Genomic DNA, 21,093 nt, shown 5'->3' with positions numbered 1-21,093 from the left:
CTGCCTGTCATGTAGCCATGTGTCTATTTTTTCTATTTATGCACAGCGTATTAAGGTGACCATACACTAGATGAATTTGGTGTCCTTGGACAAATTAGCAACTTATTTGCAAGTCGGATGCTCACTATGTGAATGTGTGTGCCCCAGCAAGGCCATCTCAACCAGAAGTGTGCTCCCATTGCATTATTTATTTTTTAAACTGACTGAAATGTACTTGTTTACAGCCTACCAAGCCAGTTTGGCCTTTACCACAGGTGCAGCCACCCTAATCAAATCTATAACCTGTTGGACATTTCTGGGTCCAAACAGATTTGTCACAAGAAAACACCTTACTTCTTGTGTATTTTTTCTGCATTTAAGATGAATCACTGACTAATGTGTTTTACCTGCAAGGGAAAGCCATTTTCAGAAGCTTTGTTGCCCCCAAGTAGCTTAGATTTACTTCTGGCAACAAATTTTCTTGTTTACCAGTACCCAGACAGACTCCTGACGCATTTTGTTTGAATGTGTTCTTTAAATCAGTGGCAGCAAATCTTATAAACAAAACAATGAAATGGCATTTCAGGATTTTTGAGTATTCTAGAGATGAATTGCAGTGTTGCAGTGAAACTATATTTTCTCAGTCTTGTTTTTTTTTTCTGCAGAAGGAGCAGAACTTAAGTTAGCAAAACTAACCCCCCTAAATATTTTTTTTTTTATTTCCCCCCTCCACAGCTGAAAGGATCAAGTCACAGGTTGACTTCTGCAATAAAACATGATTGTGGTAGGTATGCATGTGTATTAGTGTTCATTTAAAAGCATAGTGTCATTGGTTTTTTTTTCTGTTCAAAAAAATATGATTGTCCTTGATACTTTTTAGGCAGTGTTTACAGAGATTCTTCCCTGTATTGCAATCCTTAAAGGAATAGAACAGTAGTCCGTTTCTTTTAGTGTCCTCAGAGGAGAAGACACGGAAAACTAGTGGCTGGAGCAAATGATCAGGACCAAGGTTAAGATCATGCCACACCATGGGCCCTTGAGCTGCAGGCTCACATGCCTTTCCAGCTGCCTAGAGTACAAACCTCCACACATTGCCCAACAGCCTTTCCACGGAGGACTGCATGCGTGCCCTCCATTCCCTGTAGCTGTGTTCCCGCCCCCGGAGGACGGCACCAGCTTCTTACACATGCACTAGGTATGTGCTTGTGGTTCGAGCTATCAAGATTTACTTGGAGGCTTTACCTTACCTTTACCTTACCTTTACCTTAGGCATAGAGGCGGGGCAGACAATTACTTTCACTTTCCATTCAGCACTTTCTAGATGTCACTGCTCTTCCCACTATCCCCGGTTCTCTTCACCGTTTAATTGTGTAGCCAGAGCATGGGGATGGACATTGGGTCCCTCATTCTGGTGCACAAACAAGATTCTGAGATGATGCAAGACTTACCTTAATAACAGTGTCCACAAAATTGGCTCCTGTCTGCTTGTTATAATTATGAATTCCCAGACTGAAGGAAACAAGATTCAAATAATTTATAGAGTGTAATAAGGTTAATTTTGCTTGACTAATGTGATAAAATCAGATTATGATATTTTTTTCGGTGACGTGTCCCCTTTAGAATTGATAGTGGTCTTAAATAAAAAGTTGAAGACATGAGCATCCTTTGAATGTGTGGCTGTCTGAATAAAAGTAATCTACTATCCTTAAAGGGGTGGTTCACCTTTAAAGTAACTTTTATTATGTTATAGAATGGCCAGTTCTAAGTAACCTTTCAATTGGTTTGAATTGGACCCTAGTTACCAGATTGCTTAAATGCAAATTGAAGAGCTGCTGAATAAAAAGCTAAATAACTCAAAAACCTTCAGTAATAAAAAAAAAATTAAACAAATTGCAAGTTATTGCAGAATATCACTCTCTACATCATACTAAAAGCTATCTCAAAGGTGAACAAGCCCTTTAAACTAATGCTGTTTAGGGAGTGCCAGTTTCATGATGTCTAATTAGGTGTCTCAGGCACTTGCATTTATTGAATGATATATAAGGGCAGCCATCTCAGAAATCAACCCTTTCCACGAGTAGGTTATTTGTAAAAGAAAAAAAAAAGTTTTTTAAATTTTTTCACTTTACACCAATTAACAGTACTTTCAGGTTATATCTAAACACAGACTATGGGGTTTTGTGCTGATAATCGTTATATAAAATGATATTTAAGTTTTTATTTTAACTTGTGTTTTTTTTTTTTTTTTCACAGATAAGCCGCTGTCTGAGGGAGAATCTAGTAACGTGTATAAACGCCATGTTAGTAAACGCAGGTTGTATTTACTCAATGATCCAAATACTGAGAGCACTTGTGGCCTTGAAATGAGGGATTTGGAAAATAAATTGGAGCCGTTTAGCCACTCTTTTTCTTTCAATTCACATGAGCAAAGTATTAGCTGTCCAGGGGATGAAGTTAGCAAACCTAAAGCACCATTTTTTACATCAGAAACTAAAGGATTTCAAGCCAGGTGTTTTTCCCAGGGGCATGAAGGATCACTCTTTCAAGACCAGGGCAAAGAGAATGTTTTTTTCATTAACAGAAAAGATCCATGTTTGTTAGCCAAGGAAAATGAAAGCATACAGTCAACTTCTCAGTCTATTGGCTCCAACGGCTCAAAAGAGTGTGAAGATGTGGAGACTGAGTCGCTCCCATCTCTGGAGCTATCTAGCAACAGTTCTATATCTGAATCTGATCATTCAGATTCATTTGAGAACTTCTCTTCCACAAAAAGACCAAAGAGGGTAAAAAAAAAAGTTCGGAAAAGAAACTCAAGCAGTGATGAAGATGCTTTAATGCCACTGGAGGAAATTTTTAGAACAAAATCAAAGACTTTGCCTTCGACCCCACAGCATCCTCTTCCTACTACATCAACAGTTTCTTCACCCCTGACTCCTTTTCAGAACAAAAATGTAAGTTATCATTTGTTTTTAAGTTTAACAAATTGCATAATATCTGACTGCTCAACCTCCCCTGTTTTTTTGTATCACAGAATTTGATATTTAAATTAACTGTCTTTAAGCAGTATACATGTTGGGGTGCAGACAGGATTGCCATACCTGCATTATTTGTTTTGTTTTTTTTGTTTGTTTGTTTTTGCAGTTTATTGCTGCAACTCCTGAACAATATGCCAACAGCTTGACAAGACTTGTAAAGGAAAAGAAGGAAAGTGAAAGGTTAGCTTCACCAGTACTAATGTCTTTGTAAATAATATTTGTATGTATTTGTGTGCCACAGGGGGTATTGCCTGCTGTAGTAATCCCTTGCATGCCCTCATGACGATTGTCAATGGTGTTTACCACATTTCCATTCGACAGCTGCCAGACAAAATGCTGTGGTATTTTCTTGCGGATACATGTGACGTGCCTTTTTTTTTTCTTTTGCCATTCTGTATCAGTTCCCATAGTGAGGTTATCCTCCTAAACAGCGCCTGCTTCCTCCCTGTTAAAATACAAAGTAGTGACCGCTAGGACTAAGCTGATCTTTTCTGCTGCCGAGTGTACATATTAGGGCGACAACACCTGTGTAGTGTTTTTGGAATTCTCACAATCACATCTTCTCAGCTTTTCATCCATCATTATCTTGGTGACAGAGTTTCTAATTCTCTTGGTTATGGAGAGCAGTCCTTCACATTTCCCTCAGAGACTTTCTCAGAGGGTTTAAGTAGAACTACTTATCAGTCTGACTTCTCATCAGTGTTGAGCTACTCATTGTAATGTTGACCCAGAACTGGCGGCGCCCCTTACCTATTTGTGTTTTATTGGACACTGTCCTGCCACAGCCTTGCTTCTGTGATGACAATCATGCATATCCTGTGACTTATGCTGGATTCTGTACCGCTTTAGCTTTTCTGGTCTTGGAAGGTGTACAATGAATTGGAGCCTCTAATTCTTTTGATTTAGAGATATATGGCTCCTGCTGCTCCTGTATCTTTGAAGGTTGGTTGCTTTGTTTGGGGACCCAAAGTGGACCGTTCTCGTATTTAAGTTGGGAAACTGTGTTCAGTACATGTTACATGCTGGTGGTGACCCTGTCCCAAGCATAGAGCCCCTGTTTTCTGAGTATACTTTAACTATGGGTGATTTTCCTCAGACAGGGAGACCTTCAAAAATGTCCTCTCTCTCACTTATGTTGACTTAAGCATTATACTTCAGCATTATATTATTATATACTTCAGCACGTGCATACATGCACCATATCTACATGAAAGGGCAACGTCTTCAAGTCATAATAACCTGTGTGTGTAATTACCATAGAATTTTTTTTTTGCATGAGCCATGGTGTCTCTGCAACAATGCCAGAAAAATGGCCTTTGTTCTGCTGCATTAGGGTACCTATGTAGAATCTCCACCAAATCAATTATAATTGCTGCCTTCATTATTTCTGACAGCAAATGTGAAGATAATAGACTCACTAATGTATATTTCTTTTTCACTTTCGTTCCATTATTTATATTTTACTGTTTTTTTTTCAAAATCTAAGTTTAATGTTTAAAGTCCCTGTTTCCAGTGTTTGAGTCTGACAGCTCAGTAATTCAGGTGCAGACTCTAAACTGTTATAATTTTGCAACATGTAGTTGATACATTTATCAGCAGCATCTCTGGAGTATTAGCAACTATTGTATCAATTCTAACAGCTGCCTGTAATGAAACCCAGAGATTCTGCTCAGCAGGGACAAAGATAAGAAATAAACAAATGTATCAGTTTAGGGGGTCGCTGACCCCCCTCCTCAGAGCTGCTTTAGAAGGTGAAAAATTACACTTTACATTTCAATACTAGAAAAACAGTTACACGTAGAAAATAGAAAGTAATTTGAAAAAGTCATTATCTCTGATCTATCTGAAAACAACTAGTTGTTTAAAGGTAAACAACCCCTTTAATGACACTGAAAAATTAAAATCCATTAACTGCAGTGTAGCTGGACTCTTGGGGTCATAAACAGTATTATTACTTGGATCAAATGATTGCTTTTCCACTTGGGTAATTTTCCCAGTGATGTATCAATTACTCCAGGTAATATGATGACTTGTTACTTTCACTCTACTCCGTCACTATATCACCATTCTATCTACTATCCATATACTGTTAAAAACCATGTTATTGAACTGGCTGTAGGTAATAAGGACTGTAACCTCAAATTTATTTCTAACTAGACATTAAGCCCGTTAAATTAACGGGCGCTAGAACATATGTAGTCAAACATTTATAAAAACAGAATTGTTGTAGGCGAATTTTCGGCTGCGCTACACAAATTCACTAACGTGCGAATTTACGCTCTGGTCGGCGAACGGTAACATATTTACGTTTTTCAGACTATCACCCACAATGGTAAAACACGCCACAGCGTAAGGGTGCAAAGTTGCGCGTCTATCTACTTCGCTAGCGTAAATTCGCCAGCGTAAATTCGCCAGAGACGGTCCGTGCGGCACATGCGCAGTAGCGCAATTCCACGGACACAGGTACTGTACGCAGAGACACTTGAACTTTATTATATAGGAGGATATATAGCTACACAAACAGCCAGCACTATAATATAAAGGCCTTAGAAGCTGTGTAGGATTATGTGGGGGGGGTGTGGGAGGGTGTAGCTTTGTGCGTGTAGCTTTGTGCAACTGTGTGGGGGTGAAGGTGTGTGTGTAGGTGTAGGTGTTGTTGTAGATTTCCAGTAGGAAGCAGTCAGCAGGTGTAATGCGTGAGCTGCAGGAATGAAGTAGTATTGGGTAGCGCTGCTTAGTAGAGGTCTCCCAGGTGAACTGACAGCATGTAACCAAGGCAGGGTTTTTCCATGACTTAGGGCCCAGGGGAGTAATTGAGAGAGATCAGTCACACTTCTAGTTAAACTACAACATTTAGCCTTGGAGGCACAGTGCAAGTTGCAGCACAAACAGCAGTTACAACTATACACACAGCAATGTCTTTACACAATGCAACATTCAATCAAACACAGGAGGGCAGTCAAGTTATTTCTAAGAAACGCCCTCCAAAAAAACCATCATAACAACAGACAAAAAAAACAATAGACGCCCCATCTACATTCTTACAAAGGCACCTTAAAAACAAACAAAAATTTAACAAAACACGTGGACGGATACACAGGGGAAAAAAATTTCATTTTGACTGTGGTTTCTCCCAAACAAACCTGCAGGTGTTTCAGAAGTGGGACAGGCCCCCCCAGCCATGGTGACACGGGGGCAGCCAGGATTTGGGTGTGTGCACAATTATTATATTGGGTTTATTACGCTGTACTGGAGCAAGTAAAAGCACAGAGTGTGTGTGTGTGTGTGTGTGTGTGTGTGCGCGTGTTCGAGCCCGGTCTTCTCTCTCTCACCCTTCTGCTGCCGTGTGAGAGCCGGTCTTCTCGCTCACCCTTCTGCTGCTGTCTCTCACGTGCACTCTCTCCACCTCCTTCCCCGTGACATCACCATGGGGCGGGGCCTCTTCTTTCAAACAGCTAATTCACAGACAATGGAGGAAGCTCAAGCAACCTCATCTCAGTGCGTGACTCACAGCAGCTTCTCGTTCTTTCTCTTCAGGGCTTTCCCTTATTGCCGCCGACTCCTCCATCCCAGCATCAGATCGGGATTCCTGGTGCGTGGTGTGCGGGTGCGTGAGGGGGAGGGACTGGCAGGTGCCTGTATATTGTGCGCCAGAGACGGTCCGTTCTGCACATGCGCAGTGGGGCATTTCCACGGACACAGGGACGGACTGGACGCAGAGACACTTGGATTTTATTATTATAGATTGTTACTTTATTTTTTGCTATAGGATAGGAGAAATAGAGAAAAAACTACAAGAGGAAATTGAAAAAGGACAAGGTATGCTGTTCTTGCATACTGAATGTGACACCGATGAAGGAGACATTGAAGATGAGCACAGGTATGCAGTTTTGTTTATTCTGTTTCCTTGGTGTGAATTTTAATGATACTTCATGTAAATTTAATTTTGTACCTAGGGAATTTGTGCAGAAGTATTCTATAGACCTTAATGGTATTCCAGATCAACCTCCCGGTGAAGAAATATTCCATTTAGACGAATCAGGTCTAATCTTCAACCACCATACACTTGACTTGAGGAATTCAGAATATTGTATCCAAAGCTCAGAGGAAAATCTTATATTTTGGTAAAGTATTATGGGTTTTTACTTTTGCCGAACTTTCTGCTGTGGCAAAGCTTTATTTGGTTTTCATATGCAGTATAGGGTGTTGCTGAATTAACTGTGCAGTGCTTATTTACTTATCTTATGCTACAGAGAATATTTAAACTTACCTCTGTAAAAGCATACAGTCAAATGAAAAAGTTTGGGAAGCCTCTTAATTCTTTGGTGTTTTGTTTAGGGATGCACCGAATATTTTGGATTTGGCCAAACTCCCGAATCCTTCGCAAAAGATTTGGCCGAATACCTACCCGAATCCGAACCCTAATTTGCATATGCAAATTAGGGGTGAGAAGGGAAAAACATTTTTTACTTCCTTGTTTTGTGACCAAAAGTCACACGATTTCCCTTCCCACCCTTTATTTGCATATGCAAATTAGGATTCGGTTTGGCCAGGCAGAAGGTTTCGGCCGAATCCTGCTGAAAAAGGTAGAATCCTGAACCGAATCCTGGATTCGGTGCATCCCTAGTTTTGTTTATCATTGGCTGAGCTTTCAAAGTAGCAATTCCCTTTTAATATATAACATGCCTTATGGAAACAGTAGTATTTCAGCAATGACAAAGTTTTTTGGATTAACAGAAAATATGCAATATGCATCATAACAAAATTAGGCAAGTGCATAAATTTGGGCACCCCAACAGAGATTATACATCAATACTTAAGTCTCCTTTTGCAAATGTATCGGCTCTAGACGCCTCCTATAGCCTTTGATGAGTGTCTGGTTTCTGGATGGCGGTATTTTCGACCATTCATCCATACAAAATCTCTCCAGTTTGGTTAAATTTGATGGCTGCCCAGCATGGACAGCCTGCTTCAAATCATCCCATAGAGTTTCCATGATATTTAAGTCGGGGGACTGTGACGGCCATTCCTGAATATTGTACTTTGTAGATTTCGAAGTGTGTTTAGGGTCATTGTCTTGTTGCAATATCCAACCCCAACTTCAACTTTGTGACTGATGCTTGAACATTATCCTGAAGAATTTGTTGATATTGGGTTGAATTCATATGACCCTCGACTTTAACAAGGGCTCCAGTCCCTGAACTAGTCACACAGCCCCACAGCATGATGGAACCTCCACCAAATTTGACAGTAGGTAGAAGGTGTTTTTCTTGGAATGCCGAGCTTTTTGTTATGACCAAATAACTCAATTTTTGTCTCATCAGTCCAAAGCACTGTGTTCCAAAATGACTGTGGCTTGTCTAAATGAGCTTTTGCATACGACAAGTGACTCTGTTTGTGGTGTGAGTGCAGTAAGGGCTTCTTTCTCATCACCCTGCCATACAGATGTTCTTTGTGCAAATTGCGCTGAATTGTAGAACGATGTACAGATACACCATCTGTAGCAAGATGTTCTTGCAGGTCTTTGGAGGTGATCTTTGGGTTGTCTGTAACCATTCTCACAATCCTCCGCATATACCACTCCTGTATTTTTCTTGGCCTGCCAGACCTGGGTTTTACAGCTTCTGTGCCTGTGGCCTTCCACTTCCTGATTCCATTCCTTACAGTTTAAACCTCTGCGATTGCTTTTTGTAGCCTTCCCCTAAACCATGATACTGAACAATCTTTGTTTTCAGATCTTTTGAGAGTTGCTTTGAGGATCCCATGCTGTCACTCTTCAGAGGATAGTCAAACAGAAGCACAACTTGCAATTGGCCACCTTAAATACCCTTTCTCAACATTGGACAAACCTGCCTATGAAGTTTAAGGCTTAATGAGCTAATCCAACCAACTTGGTGTTGCCAGTAATCAGTATTGAGCAGTTACATGCATTTAAATTAGCAAGAGTACTCACATTTTTGCATGGCCAGTTTTTCACATTTGATTTAATTTCATACAACTGAATACTGCTTCACTAAAGATCTTTCAGAAAACACCCCAGTACTCCTGGGAAATGAGACATACCATACTATCTTTTTTGTTGAAAGTGGAGTAAATTATTTTTTTTTCATTCAAAGGTTTTTATTGTTTTAACATTTTCTTGCGCAACATCAGAGTGGATAAATGGAGTAAATTATTATGCAGGCTGAGAGGGGTTCCCAAATTCCCAAACGTTTTCATAGGACTGTATGGTCTTGTAACTCCCACTGTTTTATAGATTCATAGATAACTGTTCATGCACAATAATTTTACTGAAGCTTATTTGAACATGTTTTACTTTTTCTGTCATATAGTTGTGAAGCAGAAAACCAACTTATGCTGGCAACTGAAGGATTCCTGAGCTTTTTGTATCAGTTTAAGACATGCCCTGTTGTTCTAATGAAATGGATGTTTCAGGTGAGAATGGAAACCACTGGTTTATAAATATATATATTAAAGGGGACATATACCCTCTCATGTAACTTAAGGAGACCTTGTTTAGTGTTCTCTTATGAGCATTTTTGCAATTGACACTTATTTTTGTTTTGTATTAAAGGACATGTCAACCCCCCAGCCAAAAATCTTATCTGTAAAAAGCCCCACTGTGATCTTTAAATACCTGCCTCTGCGGTCACTGAGAGGTTAACAGATCGGCTTCTCTGTTCCCTTGATCTGTCTGCATATCGGCAGCTGGCTAGCTCCCTCTCCCCCTCCCTTCAGAATTCTCCTTGGCGTTTTGGCATGGGGAGCATGCGCCCTTTCTCTGCTTCAGTACAGCTGAAGCTTGCGCCATCAAGTTTTTGTTGGTTAAAGCTACCGCAGAGAAAGCCCAGGCAGAAGGGATTATGCGCACATGCACATTTAGAACAGAAAGCCAGAAGCGATGACGCCGGGCAGGGAAAATGGCCGCCAGTTTAATGCAGTTAGGCACAAAGTGACAGTACAGGACGTAGGATCAGAACGGGGGTGCGAAAATGATGCGGTTGGGGTCAGGCTAAGGTGCTCTATGCACACAGACTGGCACCACAAAAATACTTTACATGTCCTTTAAAATGATCTCCATTTTTAGACTAATAGATTCATGACTGTGTAACTAGAGTGAAACCCTGCTATTTGGCAAGATTAATGTACTGAAGTATGAAGCATCTCCTGACATCTGCACTGTTCTATCGGGCAGGAGCAAATGGACTAAGAAGCAAATTTAGATTAGGATTATTTGGTACTCACCTGTTTCAGCAAAAAAGGAGTTTGCATGGGCTAAACAAGAGGGTGCATTCACAAGAAAACAGGAGAAAGCTTACCGTATGTTCCAAATTGTTGTACAAGCCAAAGACAATCGATAGCAATATAAATCACATACAAAATGCTGTATGAAATCTGGTTATTTGGAGTATTGTCGCCAGTTCCAGATATATTGTGCGTTTTAAGAAAGTGTTGATATTGTAATTGAAAGTAGAATTCTGGGCATATGACATTATAGGAGGCTGTACCTGTAATGAGGTTCAATGAAATTGAGAATTTCAAATAAAATAACCAATTTGTATTGCATCTAGATGTTAACAGGCTTTGTTTAGAACAATAGGTTATAATAAGCCAAGGTTGGAAGTCATGGGTTGCTGGTGGGAGTTAAGATGACTACAGTTCAATCTTTAGCTGGCCATAAATGGAAAGAACAGTGGGGATACAGGCCACCAGACCTAGGACCACATCAATGAGCCAATGTAGTCCTTGCCACAACAAGATTTTAAACCCTGCCATATTGTTTGCCAAATTTTAGCCAGATATTGGGTCCATCGGTCTGAATAGGCCAGGTGGGCATCTTAAATCTGTCCGTATATGGCCTTTTGAGAAGTTTAGGTACTGGTTTACCATATGGTTAAAAAATAATCCTATGAAAAATCAGGGACACATTAGAAAATCCAGCCAAGCAACTTCTTTTTATTCCCTGGATTCATTCATCCCTGGATAAAATTGTCTTAAGTCCACTTAAAACCGAAGCACAAAGGTGAGAATTCAGGTGTAGTCAGATCAAAGTTATGGCAGGTGGTACTAAGACAGTGGCTCCCAAACTAAGGGGGGGCGCCATAGTAGTGATGCGCAGTTAAGGTGCATTAAAGGGATACTGTCATGGGAAAAAAAAAAATTCAAAATGCATCAGTTAATAGTGCTGCTCCAGTAGAATGCTCTTTTGAGAAATTAATTTCAGTGCAGAAAATAGATTTTTTTTTTCTATTTAACTTTAAAATCTGACCTGGGGCTAGACATATTTTTAGTTTCCCAGCTGCCTTCAGTCATGTGACTTGTGCTCTGATAAACTACAGTCACTCTTTACTGCTGTACTGCAAGTTGGAGTGATATTACCGCTCCCCCCTCCACCCCAGCAGCCTAACAACAGAACAATGGGAAGGTAACCAGATAGCAGCTCCCTAATACAAGATAACAGCTGCCTGGTAGATCTAAGAACCACACTCAATAGTAAAATCCAAGTCCCACTGCTACACATTCAGTTATATTGATTAGGAGAAACAACAGCCTGCCAGAAAGCAGTTCCATCCTAAAGTGCTGGCTCTTTCTGAAACCACATGACCAGGCAAAATGACCTGAGATTGTGCCTACACACCAATATTACAACTAAAAAAAATACACTTGCTGGTCCAGGAATGAAATTTTATATGGTAGTGAATTATTTGCAGTGTAAACAGTGTAATTTAGAAATAAAAACGACACCATAAAAATCATGACCGAATCCCCATTCAATGATTTAAGCATCCTCAGGGTACTAGCCCCACTATTTCCAAATCTAATTAGTTCTCTATTTGGAGCTGAAATAATGAGGTACTTTTATGTAATTGTGTAAATACAAAACCTTCAAGCTCACAATATGCATTATCCCCACAGATTGTTGCTGCACATCCTTCTTACCCCATCAGCATTAAAATACTCAATACCTTGATAAAAATCACAAATAATAATCGTAAGTACCTACAGTGCAGCCTTTTATTTTGTTGGATTTTTAATGTTTGATATATTTAGAATCTTTGCTTTTACAATTGTGAATGGTATAATTTCTCAAATTCAATTTTTATGCCCAACCAAGCCTTTAGATTTAGTTTGTGTATTTAGATTAGTTCCTGCATGCTCCTGAACCACATCTTTCAGAATTTACCCCTTCTTTGGTAAATGCAGAGCAGCATAGTACTATGGGTATATTTGGTATTCTTAATGATTTATCACCACAACCCTATAACGGTTAATAAATAAACAGACCAGCCATATTCTCTCTATTTATTAGAGAGTTACAGGAGAAGGGATCAGATTCTGGGAGCCCAATTGATGATGATATTGGAAAGGTAGCTTTGATACCTTTTTAAAATGTATTGAGATCCTTTATAATGTTTAAGTAACTGAATGTGTTCTAAACTGTGTTCAGCTATATTGCATATGTATTGAATTCTCACTTAAAATTAAATATTTCTGCTTCTTTACTAGTTTCAAATTCAGGGCAAAATAAAACTCCATGGATGCCATCTTTGTTGGATGTGGCTACTGTCTTCTTGAATATGGGCGTGAATTTCCAAACGTTGTTTCCTCTTCCACACCTTCAGCCTCTGTTCTGCTGTGATGATCTTGTGTAAATATATATTTTCCCTTTTGTAAGCTAAATGTCTTTGATCAGTTTTAAACTATACGTTAATTTGATCAGTTTTAAACTATACGTTAATTTAATTAAAGGTAACACAAAAAAATTAGTTGTTTTAAAGTAATTAGAATGTAATGTACTGTTTCTCTTTTCTCCATGTCGGCTTGGGGGACACAGGAGAAAGTGGGGTATAGCTAATGCCACTAGGGGGCAGGACACAACAGAATAAAAATGTGACTCCTCCTCCGCTGGCTATACCCCCAGCATTAGGCGGAGCCGAATTCAGTTTTTGTTGTGTCCTAAGGAGGTTAGGACTCTCTCTCACTCTCTCTACAACAACTTTAACACCGGAGAGTCTAAGTCACCTACACTGAGTAGTGTGTCCTTCCTGACTTCTCCCGTCAGTGCATTCTGTCCCTGGGGTCGCATATGCGAACTGCAGCTCTGACCACCCAGCCTAACAGACTCTCTTCTCACACTAGGAAGACTGTCGGCTGGCCGGGAGACAAGGAAGAATACTACATCCAGGGGTAGGTGAATACTCTCCCTCTACCCCCTGGGGCCCCCCTATATTCCTCTGCAGCCCCTTCACCTGGGGCCACAGCGTTTTCAGGGCAACGCTCGGTTTCTAGAGTGCGCCCGTATCTGCTAAGCAGTTGCTTCCAATTCACAAAGGGGACGGCTGCGCACAGTGACGGGCTGATCAGGGATTCGGATCCCCATCACAACAGGGGGACCCGATACTAGCAAGTAATACAGTCGTGGCTAGCTCCCCCTCAACCCTCCTTGCGCACTTTTTTTGCGCCTTTCATCGCACTCGCAAAGCAGTGCTGTGACGTCACGTGTGCTCCTTCCGGCACTTGCGACGGGACACAACAGCGCACCCTTACTGAGAAGCTGTTGCTGCTGCACGGGGGACACGGGCACCTACAGGACACAACGCTGCACAGGTATCATTGTGCGCCGTTCTTGCGCTGACTCCTCTGGCTCTTTCCTCCCAGGCTCCCTCCCGCAGGGGGACCCTATCCACTACCTTACCTAAGGCCCTGGGCCATTTTATTCTCTCAGAACATGTCTGAGGGAGCCAGCGAGATCATTTTCTCCAGGGGATCTACATACTCATTTAAATATTTAGCCTGCGCCAAATGGCGAAAAAAGGTTGCCAGGGGGCCACAAAGAACCTGTATGTTCCAGATGTAAACCAACTGCACAGGTATCTGAGCCCCCAAGCTCTGCTCCCCCCAGGTGGACCAGGCCCCCCAATGGGATGCCCCTACCAACCAGGGAGAGGCCTCAGCCTAAGGGCCCCAGGCCATCCCAGATTGGGCAACACACCTAGCCACAGGGATTTCAAAACTAGCCCTCTCTTTAGACAAGCTCCTCTCCCGACTGGACAACCCTAGACAAAGGGTCTCAAAGTGCAGAGCCCCCTCTGATGAGGAGAGTGGAAGTAATTCCCCAAATCTCGCCTCACCCCCACCAGAAGGGAAAATTCTCTCTCTGTAGGCGAGTTGTCCCAAACCTCAGATCACCCAGAGGATGATTTAACAAAGCCTTCTTTGCTTGCTACCGAGAACCACTAGCACTGGAAGCAGACACTCTCACAGCTCCCTGGAACTTCGGCCTAGCCTATGCCTTCCCTCCACTTCCTCTGATTCCCAGAATGATCAGGAAGTTACAGCTGCCGTGGCTTCTTCCACATAGGACCTATCCTTCCCGCCCTGAGGATAGGGGACAGCTTTGGTACGTCCCCACTGTCTCCTGTGTCCCCCAAGCCGACATGGAGAAAAGGAGATTTTGTGTACTCTCCGTTAAATCTTTCTCTTCAGTCGCTTGAGGGGCACAGGACTTCCCTCCCTGGATGGAGGCCCTCTCTGTCTGTCTAACATGGTTCTGGTTATAGCCAGTATGTTCAAGTTATTATTGTTACTACTGTTATTACCTATTTAGTACTACTTTGGTACAAACTGAATTTGGCTCCGCCTACTGCTGGGGGAATAGCCAGCGGAGAAGGAGTCACATTTTTATTCTGTTGTGTCCTGCCTCCTAGTGGCATTAGCTATACCCCACTGTCTCCTGTGTCCCCCCCAAGCGACTGAAGAGAAAGAGATTTAACGGTGAGTACACAAAATCTCCTTTACTGTTACAACTGGCGGTTGCTTTAAAACACAACTATAGTTTATATAAACAAGCTGCTGTGTAGCCATGGGGGAAGCCATTCAAGCACATGTTACTGTACATAGCAGATGCCAGCAGCACTGTAGAATCCCATTGTGTTCTATTACATAGCATATCTGTAATGTGCTATGTAACCTGTGCCTTTACTCTTTCTTATTTTTTTTTTTAGCTTGAATGGCTGCCCTCAAGGCTACCCGAAAGCCTATTTATATAAACCATAGTAGTCTTTAAGTCTCAAACAAACACACAACTTTTACCAATTCATAGCAACAGCACATTACATTTTAATAAAATTAAAATGCTTTTATTTGTTGGTGTTACTCGTTCTTTAACTCCTGATTAAATCCACTTACAAAGGAGAATATTTGAACAGGCTGTTCTCCTAAAACTCACTAGCCTATGGTATTGGGTTACAATACAGTGAGGATGGAAGTCAAATTAAAAACAAATACATCTTTACGTTATGTTTTATCTGTTACAGACCTGCTATACAGGTATCCCTAAGACTAGATAAAAACTCAAATGGGCCAGCACAAGCTTTCACTGTAGTTCCTGAAATGCAGATGACGAATGTGATCAAGGTGAGTTGTGAAAGGCAATTGTCACACATGAACATGAAAGTGTATTTCCTTTTATTATGCAAACTTTTATGTTTGAGTTTAATTTCCTTTTAAGCTTAACAATGTGCACATTTTGTTCAAAAACACAGTACCATAGTGATACTTGGGTGATGACCTGTGCCTGGCCCTAACTAACCCTGCAGTGACATCAGATACTGGAGCATACTACATCCAGGTTTGGTACAGGGGAAGGGCCAATGTCACTGAAGGGGATGAGACAGCGATGTGACATCTGTAATGGGAAGGATTAGGCCCAACACCCATCCATCTTTCAGGCTAGCCTATGCACCTCTAATGGTAGAGTAACAATTTAATATTTCTCTGTCGTCTCAGGGGGACACAGGGACTCTAGGGGTTTAAGCTCCACCCTCCAGGAGGCAGGACACTTAGAATAAAAAAAACTTAAGGGGCGTGCCAAGGAACAGGCTTAACCCCACACACTGTAAGCATACCTCAGTTTTTAAGTGTCCTGCTTTCAAGGAGGATGGACTTCGCATGCTTTTCAGCTGCATTCATCATTCTGGGGTATCTCCGGGTACAGCAATTGTGTTACTACTTGGTTTGGTAACATCAAATGTGCTGGAGATAGAAAGGAACAGATATCATTTTCCGTTAGATTTACAAATAACCTCTAAAACCATTTACTTTTTTTATTGTTTTTGGAAAGGTGCTTATTTTCTTCACAATGCAAGAAACTCTTTTTTCAGCTTCTCTTCTTTCTGAGCCTGTATAAGCTTTATTTTCTTTGTTTCAAACTTAGTTTTTAGGGTATTGTACAGCTGTGTGCCCTGAAATCTTCAGCGACCAGGACACCTTACTCCTCGTAGTGCTGCTCTTAAAAATCTATTTGGAAAAACAACTGAGAGATAGTCCTGTTGTGGATTTGCATGTCCTTGTGGGAAACCTGCTTCATAACTTCAGAGACTGGGAGATCAAGGTAATTAACTATCCAATTATCTTACACTGGGGCCCTGTTTACAACAAAACAATCATTATTTATTTTTTTTCATCTCACAAGATGCCAGAATTATCCTTGGCTTTAAGTGAGATTTCCGCACACCACCATAATTATGTGAGGATTGTACAGGTCCTTCCTACAACAGAGTCGCGTGGAAGGTAATTATTCTATTATTGAGTATTGGATTCAAGCTTGACTCGCTTCAAACTCCACTGTTGTAAGTTATTTTTATCACCCCTACTGGTATTTATAACTTTGTAATTATATCTCTAATTTTTGTAGACAGTTGAGAGGGCACCTCAGTTTGGTTTTTATAGCAAAGCTCCTGGGCGAAAACTATCCAAACACACCACTTGATTATAGTTCACAGGTATGTAGCGAATAATGAGGCGTTTTTTGTTTTTGCAGTAATGTTTTCACCCACTTTGTTGAAATCTATATAATCCTTTCAATGGCTTTTACACATCATAGATGTCACTTCTCTGCCAGTGTTTGAGTAAAATGAAGCCGTCTGCCTTAATCCGGAAAATGCAAAGCAACAACGAAGAGAGTGCACAACTAAATCTAGATCAAGAGGTAACATTTCAATGGCAGTTGCTATCAGTTTTCTATCACAAGTTTTTGTTGTACATCTTTGGTTATCAATTTTTGACCAAAAAGGTTATGAATAAAGCACAACTGTGATAGTGTAGGGGTTGTCATAATCCAACTCTGCCTTCTGCCAGGGATCACTTACCATTAACTTGAATGTTCCATGTTCGGACCATACACGGGCCGATAAAAGCTGCCAACAGATCAAGTCTGCAGCTTATTGACACGTTTGTGGCCCTCCGACGGGCTTCCTCAATTGATATCTGCCCAAAATTTGGCCTGATGTCGATCGGGCAGGGGTAAAAATCCAGTCTGATCACAGATTGCATCTGTTTGTTGAAGCAATCCCACTGCCAGTATTCTTATGCATCAGCACGATATCGCCCCCTCTTAAGTTGGGCATAACTGGGAGAGATCCATTCGTTTGGCGACATAGCCAAGCGAGCAGATCTCTCTGTGTATTGCCACCTTAAGGAGAAATTAAAGTTATATTAATAGAATTAATCACAAGATATATGGTCTCCATATGTTTGGTAGTTTCTTCCTTAGTTTGAAAGCTATTTTGTATAAAAGTATATTCTAGCTGGATCTGGCACTGAATCACTCCTATATATCAAATAAAGTCCAAGGTTATGAAAGTCCCGGTTGGTATGTTCCAAAGTTCAGCAAAAAACACGGTCGGGCTCTCCTCTTCCCGTTCAAGAGAATATACTCCTATATATCAGCCTTGTATAAGTAAAGAGTAGTATTGTGGTAACTGAAGTAGGAAAGCACTCTGCCATAAAGGCTTTAGTGTACTTTGTAATGTGCCAAGTGGAATTCGGAAAGTACTCCAGTGAGTTAGTTTTGAGCACATCCAATTAGAGAACTAGTCTTTTTACATAGAGTTGTGCACATAATACCTGCAGAAGTATTCTATTTGCAGCCAGAGTTGGACAAAGTAGTATTAATGCCCAATGCAATACTACTAACCCATTGCCCTGGCAGCAACCAACCCCCATCACAGCCACAACTTGCATGAAACTCCTGCTCCCTCCAGCTAATCGCTCCCTGCTGCAATCCTGCACAGTGGATAATATGAAGAGAATTATTATTATTACAGAAATCATTCAGCTTGCCACTTTTAGGCACTGAGCTTTGAATAATGATGGTAGCTGATTTCTGCCCTTCATCACCTGTTGCACCATAGGAACCTGTCTCTGCTTGCACCTAAAACACTGCATTACAAAATGTGCTTGATCACACTGCTTTGTGCATCTCCCATTAATGTACTGTAGAATTCAACAACGCGTTAGGTCCTCAGCATATCAAGGGTCAAAAACAAAGCTAACTTTATTTACAATTGATTAGCATTTTCAGTGCTCTTCCTAGTTACCGTCTATGTCCATCCGTTAAGAATTCATTTATGGTGGGTCAAACCCCTTGTGAGAAAAGCTTTGTCACAAGCCTTCTGCATAATAGATCCCACGCCTCTACTTAAATGTTTATCTATTTACTGTCTTACTGATTTCTAAAAGTGTTATGATTTTTTATAACTTTAAATGCTGTGGGATTAAGGTTCTATGGTTTTCAGCTCTTTAGGGGTTAAACTTTCATTAAAAATATCTTTGCAAACTGTTTTGAAAGAAATCGTGTTTCCTTTTTATGTTGCCAGTGTTTGCTACTAAAATACAACTTTTTTTGGTTACATTTCAGGCCTATTACTTAACCTTCAGTTTACTGACTTTGGTGAATGCTGCCAGTTCCTCTGATGAGAGTGTTTCTGTTCAGAGAGTAAGCATTTTTTTTTATCTTTGTAAATGCACAAATTGCTTTTCTTTTTCTATAGAGGATCTTGTTTATGTTGCCTGATTAGTGTCAGATCCTCAACAAGATCTACTTGTAGGGGAGGAACCTTTCATAGATATGTGCTGGGCAGAAGGAAACTGCTCCTTTCCTTCACAGGCCAGCGTAGTTAGTGAATCAGGAAGAACAATGGAAGAGCAGTTTTTTGGAGAAGGCACCTGTGTAGGCTGATCATATTCAGCTTTATGAATGTTAATATATGACCACTTTTTTTTCCCCTACAGACCTTCTTGTTAAAACTGTGTGCTGCACTAGAAAAACATATTAAGTGTGATATCCGTGAGGATGCAAGATACTACTACAAAACTAAGGTATATTAACTCTCATTCATGCAAAATTAAATACAGTATGTATATGACAAACTAGATACCATTTTATGTGTTTGCACTATGTACATATTCAGGCCCAGACTGAGATTCCAAATCTGCCTTGTTTTATCATGTACACAGAGGCCCAGGCAGCCAACCATCTGCCCAATGAATCTTATTTATTGCCAGAAAGGAGTAAAACTTGCATGGGCTGTAAGACCCAGAACATTCTTAAGCTGACCATACAGTTTGAGGCCTTCCCAGTGGCCAACCCAACCAAAATGTGGTCGGAAATCGGGGAAATATCTTTTAGATTGGATGAAAGTCTATGTAGTTTCTCAATGGGTCTCCCAAGAACCCCCATTTTGATCCAAAGTATGGTCTGGGGGCCAAATGATCAGATCATCTGGATTTGGCCTAGAGCATTAGTGGGCAAATTGGAAAAGATCCACTCCCCGGTACCCAGAGTTAAAAATGTAAGCTCTTTTTTTTGTTTTTGTGCAAGTCTGTGGTGGCAGATGACCAGCTGGATGAATGTTGAATTCTCCTGAATTTCTTGTCTTGGGAGGTCATTATTTGCCTTTAGGTTGATAATGTGTTATTCTGTAAAAAATAAAAAAGAAGAGGAGAACTCTTAGATCCTAACCAAAAAACAAGATCTTAGTAGTTACAATCGAGGGCTGACAACCATCAGAATGTCAGTGCTCAGAATTATATTAAAAATAGAAAAGTACCCTGTCTGTAACGTTTCAATGTCTAGCAATCGATTAAATCCCTTAAATTAAATAAAGTGAGTAGCTTGTGTTATGTGTTATTCTGTGCCATAAAGGTGCACGTGTCTTACACAATAAACACATATAATAAAAATGGTGTAAAATCCAGGACATTTTTAAATCATGGAAATGTATTATGAGTAATATATACAGTTGTGCTCATAAGTTTACATACCCTGGCCGAATTTATGATTTCTTAACTATTTTTCAGAGCATACGAATGAGAACACAACATTTTTTCTTTCACTCATGGTTAGTGGTTGGCTGAAGCCATTTATTGTCAACTGTGTTTACTCTTTTTAAATCATAATCACTACACAAATTACCCAAATGACCCTGATCAAAAGTTTACATACCCCTGCTGATTTGGCCTGATAACATGCACACAACTTGACACAAAAGGGTAAGAATGGCTATTAAAGGTAACCATCTTCACCTGAGATCTGTTTGCTTGTAATTAGTGGGTGTGTATAAAAGGTCAGTGACTTTCTGGACTCCTGACAGACCCTTGCATCTTTCATCCAGTGCTGCAATGATGTTTATGGATTCTAAATCATGGGGAAAGCAAAAGAATTGTCAAGGGATCTGCGGGAAAAGGTAGTTGAACTCTAGAAAATATCAAAGGAATTGAGAATGCCAATCAGCAGTGTTCAAACTCTAAGGTTCAGGCCACACAGGGAGATTTGGTTGCCGGGCGACTTCGGAAAACTAACAGCCGTGTGTGATTAACGCCGCCGCTTTTTCATTTTAGCCGGCGCAGAGTCAGGGAAGGCATTTGGGGAGACTGGTCACCGCAAAAACTAGGTGATTAGTCGCCAGGCGACCAAATCTTCCCAAAACGCCCTGTGTGGCCTGACCCTAAGAAGTGGAAAATTAGGGGTTCTGTTGAAACCAAACCATGGTCAGGTAGACCAACTAAAATTGCAGCCACAACTGCCAGAAAAATTGTTTGGGATGCAAGAAAAAACCCACAAATAACTTCAGGTGAAATACAAAAAATACTGGAGGAAAATTTGCACTCGTCAGCCCAGAAGCTGCGCATGGGACGTACTTGGACATTGCAACATGACAATGATCCAAAACACAAGGGCAAGTCGACCTGTCATTGGCTTCAGCAAAATAAAGTGAAGGTTTTGGAGTGGCCATCT

At 40.7% G+C, this 21,093-nt stretch overlaps 1 protein-coding gene across 2 annotated transcripts in view; it reads left to right on the top strand.

Annotated features, from left to right (window-relative positions):
* Positions 1-21,093, top strand: part of slf2.L (SMC5-SMC6 complex localization factor 2 L homeolog) — a 29,427-nt gene that overhangs the window by 4,603 nt on the left and 3,731 nt on the right. For both annotated transcript variants that reach the window (XM_041568697.1, XM_041568696.1), the window contains exons 4-18: positions 715-763; positions 2,233-2,930; positions 3,121-3,194; positions 6,784-6,894; positions 6,971-7,138; positions 9,347-9,449; positions 11,931-12,006; positions 12,522-12,663; positions 15,332-15,431; positions 16,231-16,407; positions 16,489-16,586; positions 16,711-16,798; positions 16,900-17,004; positions 18,715-18,792; positions 19,089-19,175. In XM_041568697.1, the coding sequence (XP_041424631.1) occupies positions 715-763; positions 2,233-2,930; positions 3,121-3,194; positions 6,784-6,894; positions 6,971-7,138; positions 9,347-9,449; positions 11,931-12,006; positions 12,522-12,663; positions 15,332-15,431; positions 16,231-16,407; positions 16,489-16,586; positions 16,711-16,798; positions 16,900-17,004; positions 18,715-18,792; positions 19,089-19,175 (2,154 nt within the window). The remainder of the gene's footprint in view (positions 1-714; positions 764-2,232; positions 2,931-3,120; positions 3,195-6,783; positions 6,895-6,970; positions 7,139-9,346; positions 9,450-11,930; positions 12,007-12,521; positions 12,664-15,331; positions 15,432-16,230; positions 16,408-16,488; positions 16,587-16,710; positions 16,799-16,899; positions 17,005-18,714; positions 18,793-19,088; positions 19,176-21,093) is intronic.

Source organism: Xenopus laevis, chromosome 7L (genome assembly GCF_017654675.1).
Source record: "Xenopus laevis strain J_2021 chromosome 7L, Xenopus_laevis_v10.1, whole genome shotgun sequence".
Lineage (NCBI taxonomy): Eukaryota > Metazoa > Chordata > Amphibia > Anura > Pipidae > Xenopus > Xenopus laevis.
The sequence above is the reverse complement of the archived record's forward strand: the minus strand, read 5'-3'. Positions and strand labels throughout refer to the sequence as shown.